We start from the raw sequence: 12,843 nt of genomic DNA, 5'->3' as shown, positions 1-12,843 counted from the left end.
ATAAACCAGTCGGAGGTTCATATGTATTTTTTGTCCAATACTTTTACTAATATCGGCAAATTTGAGAATGTAACTAACGGTTAGATCTATTTATTAAATAGAAACAAATCATAATTACGTATAATTACATCAAAGGATAAAAAAGAGCAGAGTAATTAGTGTTTCTAAATCTGAAAGATGTTAAATACTTCAATTCTAATTTTGAACTATATTATATTAATTATTAATAAATTTTAAATTCTTTTGACACAAAATCGATTAAAATTATTTATTCAAGATTTTTTTGAATTCCAAATTTATCAATCCAAATATAGCATGCGGAGTCATTCATCCAATATATGCACTAAAACAAATTAAATAATTTATAACTTTTAATATCAAGCTATTAAGATATATATATATATATATATATATATTTGAAGTATTGTTGGACATCAAATGAAACTGCAAAAATTAGAACTAAACCTAGATTTTGTGTATGTTGAGACATACATAATAATCTCAAACAAGAAATTATTAAGGTGGGGAGAATAAAAAAGGGAAAATAGGCGGCGGAAAAGGGAGAAGAAACAGTCCCCAGCTGGAATCAGTTAATTAATTAAGCTGATTCGATTTGCTTTCTTTTTTCCTTTGATCCTCAAACCTTATATAGCCCACCTGAGTTTCGAATTCAAATCCTCCAAAACTGATATTTCGCACTGCGCAAAATCGTATTTTTACTATATATAATTCTCATTTTCCACTGCCGCAAAACTGCTCCGTCTGTTTGTTCTATTCGATTCGAATGTCAAATTGGCCAAGAATTAGTTGATTTCCATATAAGCACACGGAATTTCGATAGCTAGATCTGAATCGAAGTGTTTTTTTCTTTTTTTTTTTTTGTGTGTGTTTTTTGGGGTTTTTTTTATTGAACTAGGAGAATGCCACAAGACTCAACGTCGGAACCCGACCCGGACGAATCCGACACCGAACCCGATTTCGTTGAGGTTGATCCCTCCGGTCGATATGGTCGGGTTCGTACAATTCTACAGATTTCTTATGTATCTTTTTGGGTTTTTGTACTTTGTGTTGCATTAATTTTTATTGTTTTTGTAAGTGATGTATGATTTTGTAGGGAAGTCTCGTTTTCAGTGTGTTTATTTGATTGGTTTGCATTTCTGCATCATCCTTCAACTTTTCTGCGTGCAAAGTTCATTAATTCTTTCTAATGCATTTTCTGTGCAGTACAAGGAGGTACTAGGTAAAGGAGCTTTCAAGAAAGTGTATCCTTTCCGGATTCTCTGTACCTTTATTTTCATTTATTTGTAGTATCTTTGAGAATTGGAAATAGAATTTGAGTGCCAATGGTGTCATTGGGTGATGCCTTAATATTTATGCTGGCAATATAGATATAGAGCATTTGATGAATGGGAAGGAATCGAGGTGGCTTGGAATCAGGTCAAAGTCGGGGATCTCTTGAGGAACTCTGTGGATTTGGAGCGGTTGTATTCTGAAGTGCACTTGCTAAAAACCCTTAAGCACAAAAATATTATCAAATTCTACAACTCGTGGGTGGATACAAAGAATGAGCATATCAACTTCATTACTGAAATTTTCACATCCGGGAATCTGCGACAGTATGTTAAAAGTTTCAAAAGACCTGTTTTTATTTGTTTAGAGATCCATTTAATGAAATGTGAACCTCAGGTGGAGCTGGTTAATGTGTCTTTATAGGTATAGGAAGAAACATAAACATGTTGATGTGAGGGCATTGAAGAAATGGTCTAGACAAATTCTAGAGGGGCTTTTGTATCTTCATAGTCATGACCCACCAGTTATTCATCGTGACTTGAAGTGTGATAATATTTTTGTTAACGGGAACCAAGGGGAGGTGAAGATTGGTGACCTGGGTCTCGCTGCTATTCTTGAGCAGGCTCGTGCTGCTCACAGTGTCATAGGTAGGTTTGATTTTATTGTTGCTCCTCACTGAATGAACTTGACATTTTCTGGAGATTAGATGATTGTGAAATGTGAATGATTCTAGGCACGCCGGAATTCATGGCACCTGAGCTTTATGAGGAAGAATACAATGAGCTTGTCGATATATATGCCTTTGGTATGTGCTTACTGGAGCTTGTGACGCTTGAATATCCATATGTCGAATGTGCCAATGCTGCTCAGATATATAAGAAAGTGACAGCAGTAAGTTACCCTTGACTTCTGAACATTCCTTTTCTTTAACTATCTTTCTTTAATAGCCTGTTCTCAGTGAAAACCGTAATTATGTCCCAAAAAGTTCTTGAGAATTGTTTATAGTTAACCAGGAGAGCACAAGAAAATAACAGAGCCAAACAGGAACAGGTGGAGAGAGGACACAGGGCCTTCTGTTTTGTGGCTGACTTTAGGCCAATATTTACCCACAAAGGCAATCATCCACTATAGTCAAGTGATCACCAAGATATTTTATGCTCTTACATCCAAATACACTCAATATGTGCACTCCATCTACAGGAAGTCTCGATCACAGCAGCCCAACTATATGTATGTCGCAACTAGTGAATACAATGAAGTTCTCAACCCAACACCCTCATAAGCCAGTTTCCTTGCAAGTTGTAAAGCCTGAGCCTCCACTTTGCAAACTGATAGTGTTGTTCCAATTCGAAACTTTGAGACCCATAAGCATAATTAGTTTTGATTGGGGTCTCAATGCATGACATCTTCTCATTTTTATCTTTCTTTCATTACTGGACTCACATCTGTCTATTGCGATGTATCAGTCATGGAGGCCATTAAGTTTGTCCAAGTATGAGGTCTAACATTGAGGACAGAATAGGAGATTAGTTGTCAAGCTTATCTTGGTGCATAAAAGATGTTCCAGTCATTCTAAAAGACCAATCATCAGGAAGATCAATAATTAATTGTCTTTATTTTAGCTGGAGATATAGAAAAAGCAGAAAGTTGATCATTTTTGCTTTTAGAAGTTCGGTCGTCGAGTTTAAGATGTATGAGGAGAGCTGACTGATTTTTACCTTTACTTTCCTCTGTCTTTCGTGCCACTGAACTTTTTATCAATTTTCTACTTGCTGAAGGGAATCAAGCCTGCATCATTAGAAAAGGTGAAGGATCCTGGAGTAAGGGCATTCATAGAGAAATGCATTGCAAAAGTCTCTGACCGGTTATCAGCCAAAGAACTATTGATGGACCCATTTCTCCAGTCAGACGAGGATTCTGGGAGTATAGGTTGTTCGCGACAGCCTCAGTCCTCAAATGCAGGTGCACTTTGCAAGAATTCTTTAGTCCTTGTTTGCATTGGGATGATCCTTTTCCGTGTTTTGACACTATATTTGCAGATGATTATGATAACCAATTTGACACTGGAAAACCTCCTGAAGATTCTGTCCTCGAAGGAGGTCTAGATTTTATGGTGCAGGGCCAAAGAAAAGACCATAATACAATATTTTTGAAACTTCGTATAGCAGATTCATCAGGTTCTCCTTTCTTTTTGTCCTTATCCAGTTGTTGCTCTAACGCAGAAAATGTCCTTTCATGGGTACAATCAGTCTTATTTTCTTTTTTAGCTCAGGTCATATTCGCAACATTCACTTCCCCTTTGATATAGAGGTGGATACTTCAACCAATGTTGCTAGTGAAATGGTGGAAGAGCTGGATTTGACTGATCATGACGTCTCCGTTATTGCTGCAATGATTGATTCCGAAATTCGATCCCATATTCCTGATTGGGCACCAAGAGAACACTTGAATAACAACAGTTCTGGCGATAAAGCAATTACAGGAGATGCTGGTAGTGTAGCGCAGGATGATACTTCACCCGGAGCCACTAATTCTTCTAAATCTGGCCCTGTTCTGGAAAGACTTCCATCGGGACGGAAATATTGGTCAAATTCATCCAGAGCTAGCAGTGGAAGCTCTCCACTAAGACCTGGCCCATCTAACTTGTTGCTGCCAGAGTCAGTCAACTCCGGAGATAGCTGGTTTGAAGAAAATTTTCAATCGCCTGGTAGTCATACATATGTAAAAAGTCCCTCTGATGCTTCCCCTCTCAGAAATGTGGATTATGATTCCGATCATGATGGATGTAGAAAACAGGAGCCTGATTCAGTACCCCATGATCCACCCTTTGGTGATGTCGACCACGGCGTTGACACATCTGGTGACGGGCCTCTAACAATGGAAGAAAATACAGTGCTGAGTGAAATGGATTCAAATGACATCACAAGTATTTTCGAAAAGCTTGAGCATGTACTGGATGAGCAGCTGAGGGAGCTAGATGAACTTAATAAGAAGCATGAACTGGCTATTTTGGATCTTTTAAAGGAATTTCCCCCGGAGATTCGTCAGAGAGCTCTTAGCATTTGTAACAGGAAAAGATCTGAGCATATATTTCATGACGAGGTTCGTCATTCATCAAGAAAATCTTTGGATCAGTCATCCTTGATGATGTAAGTCTCGAATTTACTTTTCTAACTCCAGCATAAAGTTATATGGGTAGTCTCATTCATCATCCTTATCATGAAGGTTCCAAGATATGCCAGAATGACGTAAATTTTCAACACTATCGGGAGAGACAAGAAACAAAGGTCAGTTGTTGAAAGACGCATGCATGGACCTATTTCTGCATTCTGCTTCAACAGGGTGATGGAGAGTATTAGATCCACTTTTTTATTGCTGTGATTCAGATAAGGTGGTAAAATCATAGCTGTATATATGTGCTTGTTACTTGCCGGCCTAAATAGGATAAGAGTTGCTTTGAAGTGAGATTTAAGCTGGATTGCAACCTTGAGATTGTCTCATCCTATCACAGATATATGTACCTTTTGCACATTTTTCTACAACCAATAGGTCCTCCTTTGTTTAAAGTATACCTGTACAGTTTCAGTTTGGTATTAACAACACGAAGACTGATTGTTCCAGAAAGCGCAAGTTTAGGGAACACCTTTGTTACTTTGGTTTTGCAAACTAAATTTGACATGGACGGCTAGTTTGGCATATGGTACTACTTATGCTTGATACCTGATAGATTTTGGACAAGAAAATATTTGTGTACAGAATAGATAAATTCAATCTGATTTATGTTCTTTTAATCTCGTAGTCGCCACAGGAAAATTTGTGGATTGTGTACTACTGCCAGTGGTTGTGTTTCTTGAAATCTACATCAGTAGAATGATTTGACCAATTATGTTAAGCCTTCTGTTCATTGGACTAGTTTCTTGTGACACTTTCTTGCATAGTTTGGCGCTGTATAATGCTCATCCGTTTCTTGAAGTTTTGTCTTGTTAATATTTCTGTTTTTGCTTTGAGAAATTCTAGGCTATTTGTGGAACCTCTTCTGCGCTCTTTCCTGGTTCATAACAGCAGTAGAAAGTTTTACGCTGACTACTGATTAAGAGAGATTGATAAATTCTGTGTCGTGAACTCGGTTTTCTCTGTGATCAATCTTTAACCCTACGATATGCCAGTTACAAATTTCATACACTCTGATAAAGGTGATGCATGTTTGATGCGAACTGAAACTTGTTAAACTGAATTCTGTTCTTTTTCCTCGATACTCCTGGAGAAACTCTTGCAGTAAATACATATAAGCGCATTCAATTAATTTGTGATGTTCATATGTAAGATTCTTGATGTTCCAGGCAGTGCAACCAGACAAAAATAGTAATGTGTTCTTGGTGGTTCGTGAATGCATAAACTTTCTGTTTGTAGCCTCATCTTTATGGATGCAGAAAAGAGTGAAACTGTCCTCATCTCCCTCTCTCTCTCTCTCTCTCTCTGTAGAGTAGAAAAGAGTGAGCCCCAAATAAGGAACGTGGCCAAAATACTGACTCAACTTTGTTGTGGGGCTCTCGTTCTTCAATGAGTGGTTCCATTCAAGAGTGAAACTGTCCTCATCTCCCTCTCTCTCTCTCTCTCTCTCTGTAGAGTAGAAAAGAGTGAGCCCCAAATAAGGAACGTGGCCAAAATACTGACTCAACTTTGTTGTGGGGCTCTCGTTCTTCAATGAGTGGTTCCATTCTAACCTTCCTTTCACACTTCTTAAAGCCACATATTAAACACTAGGAGTAGAAGGTACCCAAAACAAAAAAATATCCATATTAATGTGATTGCTTGAAAATCCATCTGCCCACACACAAATTCATCTAAAGAAATCAGTTATAGTAGTCTAAATTACCACTTTTTTTTTTATTTTTTTTAAGATTTAATGTAATTATACATACTTTTTGTTATTTTAACGGTTTCCCAATTGCTAATTCAAGACAAAAAAATATCATTGTGGATTATGAATATAATTATACTTATTTTTATAATTTTTTAAAAACTTTTTAATGTGTTAAGTGGATAACATTTTATAATTTTTTAAATTACTTTTATTTACCTCATCTGAAATTTTTTTTATATAAAAATTTCAAATTCTTTCTTTTTCTTTTAAAGAAAAGTACAAAAAAATAAAATTGACAATTCCAAAACTCCATTTAAAAAGTACATAATTTTATCAAACATCGACATATATTGAAAATTTTTAAATAATAAATAAATATTTATGATTATACTAAATTTGAAAAAAAACCCGTTATGATTGACCAATTATATTATGCTGCAGTAAATAAAGTATTTAAGAAACAAGAAATTGAAATAATTTATTTTTTGCTTTTCATTAATGGGATGAGAAATGGTAAAACCCCTATAATTTGAATCATGGCCATACACGTGTCATCAGATGAGCACAGTAGCAGAGAAACCCCATACCTGGAATACAGCTGAGTTATCCAAGAGGAGGTAGAAATGGATAGAAAGCGTAGACACCACACAGACTGCTTCTCACTATATCCGCTCCTCTAATCCCCCCACTCTTCATCCACTCTCTCTACGCTCCCCATCCTCCGTTGTCCGCCATGGCCTCAATCGCCGCTACCACTTCTGCCGCTGCTGTGGTGAAGCTCGCCCACCTCTCTACCACCCCTTCTCTCTCAAATCCCGCTTCGTCTAAACCCACTAAAATTATTCTTTCCTCTTCCTTTACTCCCTCCTCCACCACCCTCTTCCTCCGCCCCACCACCACCACCAGCCAACGCACCCTCCGCCGCTTCTCCGTCCGCGCCGCCCGCGGCAAGTTCGAGCGGAAGAAACCCCACGTTAATATCGGCACCATCGGCCATGTCGACCACGGGAAGACCACACTCACTGCTGCTCTCACAATGGCCTTAGCCTCCCTTGGAAACTCCGCCCCCAAGAAATATGACGAAATTGACGCTGCCCCTGAAGAAAGAGCCCGTGGTATCACTATCAACACGGCCACTGTTGAGTACGAGACTGAGAACCGGCACTACGCCCACGTCGACTGCCCTGGCCACGCGGATTATGTTAAGAATATGATTACTGGGGCTGCCCAAATGGATGGAGCAATTTTGGTGGTGTCTGGGGCTGATGGGCCGATGCCGCAGACGAAGGAACACATTCTGTTGGCTAAACAGGTTGGAGTTCCGAATATGGTGGTTTTCTTGAATAAACAAGATCAGGTTGATGATGAGGAGTTGCTTCAGTTGGTGGAATTGGAGGTAAGGGAACTGCTTTCCTCTTATGAGTTTCCTGGTGATGATATTCCGATTGTGTCTGGTTCTGCTTTGCTTGCTTTGGAGGCTTTGATGGCAAATCCAGGGATTAAGAGGGGAGAGAATGAGTGGGTAGATAAAATTTATCAATTGATGGACGAAGTGGATAATTACATCCCTATTCCTCAGAGACAGACTGATTTACCATTCTTGATGGCCATTGAGGATGTTTTCTCGATTACAGGTAGAGGAACGGTAGCTACCGGGAGAGTCGAGAGAGGTACGATTAAGGTGGGTGATACAGTAGATATTGTGGGTTTGAGGGATACAAAGAGCACAACCGTTACTGGAGTTGAGATGTTCCAGAAGACTTTGGATGAGGCCATGGCTGGGGACAACGTGGGATTGTTGTTGAGAGGTGTTCAGAAGGATGATATTCAGAGAGGAATGGTTTTGGCGAAGCCCGGAACCATTACTCCACACAGGAAGTTTATGGCTATTGTTTATGTGTTGAAGAAAGAGGAGGGTGGACGACACTCACCGTTCTTTTCGGGCTACAGGCCTCAGTTTTACATGAGAACTACCGATGTGACAGGGAAAGTGAATACCATCATGAACGACAAGGATGAGGAATCGAAGATGGTCATGCCCGGTGACCGTGTGAAAATGGAGGTCGAGCTTATTACCCCAATTGCTTGTGAGCAGGGAATGAGATTTGCTATCAGAGAAGGAGGCAAGACTGTGGGTGCCGGTGTCATTCAATCCATTATTGAGTAAAGGGTGAGCTTCACTTGACAGTGTATGCCCGATTTTGCCAATTTCGGTTGTGTCGCTGGCTGCAAGATCTTCTGTTTATTTGTCATATATGATGGAGGATTTTTTGGGTTATTGTTATGCATTAGTGAATTAGTTTAGCTCAAGAACATTGTTGTCATAATTGAATGGAATATTTTACTTTTGTTTCAATTACTTGTGCTGTGCTCTGAGCAATTATAGTATAGCCCTCTCAACTATTGGAGAAAATGAAGTCTCTCTTCTTTGGTTTGCAGAGCTTGAACTTGTCTGAATTAGATTGCTGTTCCTTTAATGCTGATATGCAGTTTTGATGAAGCCCAGCGGATATATCTGAATCTTGCATCATCTTTCAATTTATTCCACCAAGTATTTTTGAATCTTGATTAGCAAGTGATTTTCATTTTTCAGTAAGCAGCCTGAAGTTTGGGGCTTTCAACGACAGAAAGTAGAATTTTCTTCAGTTTTGCACATTTCTGACGTGAATAGTGGTAGCATAAGAGTACATGGAATTAATTCAAATGGTTGTAGCTCAAATTCTTTGAATTTTCTCTCTTAAACTTCAGTTAAGCGACAAGGCTGATTGCATGACCAATCTCAGACAGAAGCAAAGGGTGGATCAAATTTTAAAGTTTCTCCATGGTAGGAACTGCAACAGCAGGAAGCATCTATTGCGATACCCTTGGAAAATTTCAGTTCATCGACATCATACAATAGAAAGGAAACTTCAAGTAAATTGCATTCAAATGAGAGAAACAACAATTAGTTGATTCTGAGAAACAAAAATAACTTGCAGGAATACATCAGTTAATCAAGATTTTTCCAGAAATACTATAGACATGATCCTTGTCGTATAAATTCACGAACAATGTAGTGAGGCGGTACGTTGTTCATGTTGATCTCTGTTTCAAGAAAATAAGAACCAAGAGATTTCCACAAGAAACCCTTTCTGATATACTGAAGAGCTTCCATAATCATAATTTATCTAGTAAAAGTCGATGTTATGCATATGAAAAAGAAAAACAGCCAACGGAATATATAGCATATATTATATTATATCATGTTCACAGTAGATAGTACAATTACATAGGCTCATAAGATATCATGCTGACATTGTATTGCCAATTTTGATATCTTCGAACATTCTTTTGTCGCCATCTTTAGTAATGAGCTTCCAACAATGTGATACTCTGAAACCAATCACCATAGTAAAACCTGGTGGCTTCCCTTAAGCATCGACACATTCCTTTGATCGCTTTTCCACTGAGGAGCTCCAGAAGTTCTAAAATATAGTCGACAACAGAAGCTCCTGGATGAATGCAGCTTGCTGTCTCCTTTCCTCATAGTCTTTGCTGTCAACTTCATCTGGAGGCGACGGTTTGCTGCTGCAAGAAACAAAATATTCGAGGTGGGGGTTTTTCACTTTCAGTTTCATTCTACAAATTATTTCCACCACAGAAGCATAAACTATTACAAACACCCCTAGATAAATAAGCAAAGGTCAGCAGTAGAGAGCTCATGGAAATCAAAACTAATCCTGCACTTGTTTAAATAGCTAATGATTTTTTAACTCAAGCAGAGTGCGGTTCATAAGAGGAAATGGAGTTCAGGTGGGAGGGCTAATATACAAAATAATCAACTTGGTGTTTCCTGATCGTCTGGTTATCAAACCAATTACATAGCAATAATTGTGGAAACAAATCTAGGTAGCTACTGCAATTCACATGCCATTTCCTTTGGAAAAAGGAAGGTTTTTCACTGATCTATCAAAAAGTTATGCATAATGTAACACTAGGGCATATTTGGTGGTCGGGTCGACGAAAGACCATCAGACGAAGAGATTGTATCTAGATTAGCCTCTTCTTGTTAACATAATCCTTAAACAAGATCAATTCTTTAGTGTGCTTCACCAATGAGATCAGCTCAGACCATTGTCCAACCAGAAACATTGAACTGAGGAGGCAGCTAGTCCAAGAATCATTGTTGAGCATTGAAATCTAGGCCCTCTTGATTTAGAACTAATAAATGTAACTTACTCTCTACCAGAACATTCAAGTGATTTATATAAGATTTTAGATTTCAAACTTAAACCTCTGAAGAAATATCAATTTATTGACATCTTTGCACAACTAAGGATTTTTAGGGCTGTAAGCATAAAGAAAAATTCTACCTTTTAACCATAAGATTTATGGATGCTTCTATATCAGAATCATCTGAAAAACTACGATACCTAGAAATTCCACCAGTTGGGATTTAAAAGTCATACCTTTCTGCATCGCTTGTTGCAGCAATGCATGCGGATATATCTTTGTGGAGGTCTTTAGAGACTGTCAGAGGCACGGTGCAGAGAAACGGTGAAAGGAGTGGATCAGGAGCAGGTTCATTCCCACTGGGCGCCCCACTGAGTGAATTAGCACCAAGAAATGAACTTAGTTCCCGCAAGTCCTTGACGATATTTGTGGACATATTACTCCAGAAGCCAGACTTTTGAGACTTTTTCCTCCGCTGAGAAGAAAAGATAGCATTTCTTAAATTCAAAATCTACATGTCACATTATTTGCATCACATGGAAAAAGGACACACCTTAATTGAATGTGCATGCTGCACCGTGAAATGAGCAAGTGGATCTTTCTCTAAGTTTGCTGCTGGCGGCAAAAGGGGCAGTGGGTTCTTTCCTAAGTTTGCTGCACATATGGGACAAACCTGGAAGCAAAAAAAAAGTTGAGAATGACATGAAACCATCAAAGTGTGTATGAGAAAACATTATGTCAGCACACTGAGCCCTCTCACCATAATCCTCCACCCTGTAAACGATTAATCCCAGTCATCCAACAGAAAGAACATAGTATAGGTGAAGTCAGAAATTTCTTACTACATATGTAAGGTTGTTACTTTATGAAAAATTGAAGAGGAATGACCAATTGAAACTAATAGTTCTTGTGAATAGGTGAACAACACAATCATATTAACCTATAGTTGTCGTCACGACAAAGGACAAGGAAATGTACATTCTTGTTGGCAAAAAAGGGGCAGGAAAACGCATAATATGCAACACTTACCGCATTTTTCAAGTCAAAGCAATGCTCTTCTTGCAGATGGACACAAAGCAGCGGAACCTCAATTTCCACATAACAGAAAGGGCAAGGAAACCAAGCTCTCACTTCATCGCCCCCTTCATCATCCATGAGGACATGATTACCTATTCAAGAATTTTATAATTCAATTTTATAATACCATAGCTATTTGGATCACAGTGAAAAGCACAAATAATTACTCTCCATCCCAACACAAAATGTAAATAATACTTAGATCCTTTTCTAAATTTTCTCTATTCCTAAAAGAAACCTTCTTCAGTGACATGAATGCAGAGAACAAACAAGTCACAAAATCAAGAATTTTAAGAGCCCATACTCAAAGAAACTAACTTCATACCAACAATTTAATTCATTGCTGAAAACAAAACTCCCAGGAATTACAAGCAAGAAACATAGATCAGTAGACAAATAAAGCACCGTTTGAAGGAATAAAACATACTTCTCTAGAGTAGATCAACAGCAGCATAAAAATCCCCAAAATCAATTGAAAAAAAAAAATCCTACCCACAAACAGTCACTTAAACCAGAAGACTAATGCTCAGAAGAATTCCCACTATTCAAGAAATCAAACTCAGATAAAGCATAACTCACCAAAATTGCTAACCCTAGCAGATTGAACAGAAGGGATTTGCCTATGAACTCTTGCAGCCCAGAAATCCACATCCATTTCAACCTCACTTTCTTGAGAAAATGTAAAGATTTATCTTTTATCTGATTTTTCTCCCCAGTACCAGAAAGATCAGTGGTAAATCAAAGAAAAGAAAACAGTAATTTCACTCAGTACAAAAACCCAACAAAAATTTCCCAGATTGAGTTAAGGATTGCACTCAAAACACTGAGAAAAAGGGTTTTCTTGTGCAGAATACAGAATACTTTCACTGAATAGTAGTGCTGTGGGCTGAGAAGCTCATATATATTTCTCTGACAATGGAAAGCTTTTCTGACACACAAAAGCCAGTAAATGGATATCTGACACATGGCAATTAGTACAACAATTTTATTATTTGTCTAAGTTTACTTCATTCTTGGTTTAAGTTTAATCTATAATTCTTTTTCTTCAACCTTTTTAGGTATTTGTGTTAATTTCATTTTTCAATCCTATGAAGCTCACTTCTTGTCTAGGGGAGTGGTTATTGTGTTTAAGATCATTTCAACAATGTAAGATTTTTATATATTAAGAGTGAAATTATTAGGCAAGATTATATAAAGTTAGAAATTTTACATGTAAATTAAAATTTACTCGTTTTAATATAAATCGATCATATTTTACATCAACACTTTCAAAATTTATATATATGTTCAAACTCACACGCTTTAGCATAAATCGTGATGTCTCTAATGAAATATTATAATTGATTCAAGAATTAAAAAATTTTGTTGACGTTGGAGACGACAAGTATATAAACTTTTGA

At 37.8% G+C, this 12,843-nt stretch overlaps 3 protein-coding genes across 5 annotated transcripts; 2 read left to right on the top strand and 1 right to left on the bottom strand.

The window, feature by feature from the left end:
• Positions 455–5,052, top strand: LOC105157286 (probable serine/threonine-protein kinase WNK3). 2 transcript variants are annotated; one of them, XM_020692738.1, is made up of 9 exons: positions 455–1,013; positions 1,225–1,262; positions 1,389–1,616; positions 1,714–1,937; positions 2,024–2,181; positions 3,069–3,252; positions 3,372–3,467; positions 3,563–4,439; positions 4,516–5,052. In XM_020692738.1, the coding sequence occupies exons 1-9, from the start codon at positions 921–923 to the stop codon at positions 4,535–4,537; spliced, it is 1,920 nt and encodes a 639-aa protein (XP_020548397.1). In that variant the 5' UTR covers positions 455–920; the 3' UTR covers positions 4,538–5,052. The 2 variants fall into 2 exon arrangements, with proteins under 2 accessions (XP_020548397.1, XP_020548396.1); XM_020692737.1 differs by having other exon boundaries at positions 457–1,013; positions 3,330–3,467.
• On the top strand, positions 6,770–8,597 carry LOC105157285 (elongation factor TuA, chloroplastic-like). Its single transcript, XM_020692285.1, has one exon. It carries the CDS (start codon positions 6,888–6,890, stop codon positions 8,319–8,321), a length of 1,434 nt encoding a protein of 477 aa, XP_020547944.1. The 5' UTR covers positions 6,770–6,887; the 3' UTR covers positions 8,322–8,597.
• On the bottom strand, positions 9,347–12,351 carry LOC105157284 (protein DEHYDRATION-INDUCED 19 homolog 5). 2 transcript variants are annotated; one of them, XM_011073656.2, is made up of 6 exons: positions 12,023–12,351; positions 11,396–11,535; positions 11,011–11,039; positions 10,920–10,968; positions 10,603–10,841; positions 9,347–9,718 (listed from the first exon to the last, which is right to left on the bottom strand). In XM_011073656.2, exons 1-6 carry the CDS (start codon positions 12,096–12,098, stop codon positions 9,619–9,621), a joined length of 633 nt encoding a protein of 210 aa, XP_011071958.1. In that variant the 5' UTR covers positions 12,099–12,351; the 3' UTR covers positions 9,347–9,618. The 2 variants fall into 2 exon arrangements, with proteins under 2 accessions (XP_011071958.1, XP_011071957.1); XM_011073655.2 differs by having other exon boundaries at positions 9,347–9,721; positions 12,023–12,340.

Source organism: Sesamum indicum, linkage group LG3 (genome assembly GCF_000512975.1).
Source record: "Sesamum indicum cultivar Zhongzhi No. 13 linkage group LG3, S_indicum_v1.0, whole genome shotgun sequence".
NCBI lineage: Eukaryota > Viridiplantae > Streptophyta > Magnoliopsida > Lamiales > Pedaliaceae > Sesamum > Sesamum indicum.
Note: the sequence above shows the minus strand (reverse complement) of the source record. Positions and strands in the feature narration are given on the sequence as shown.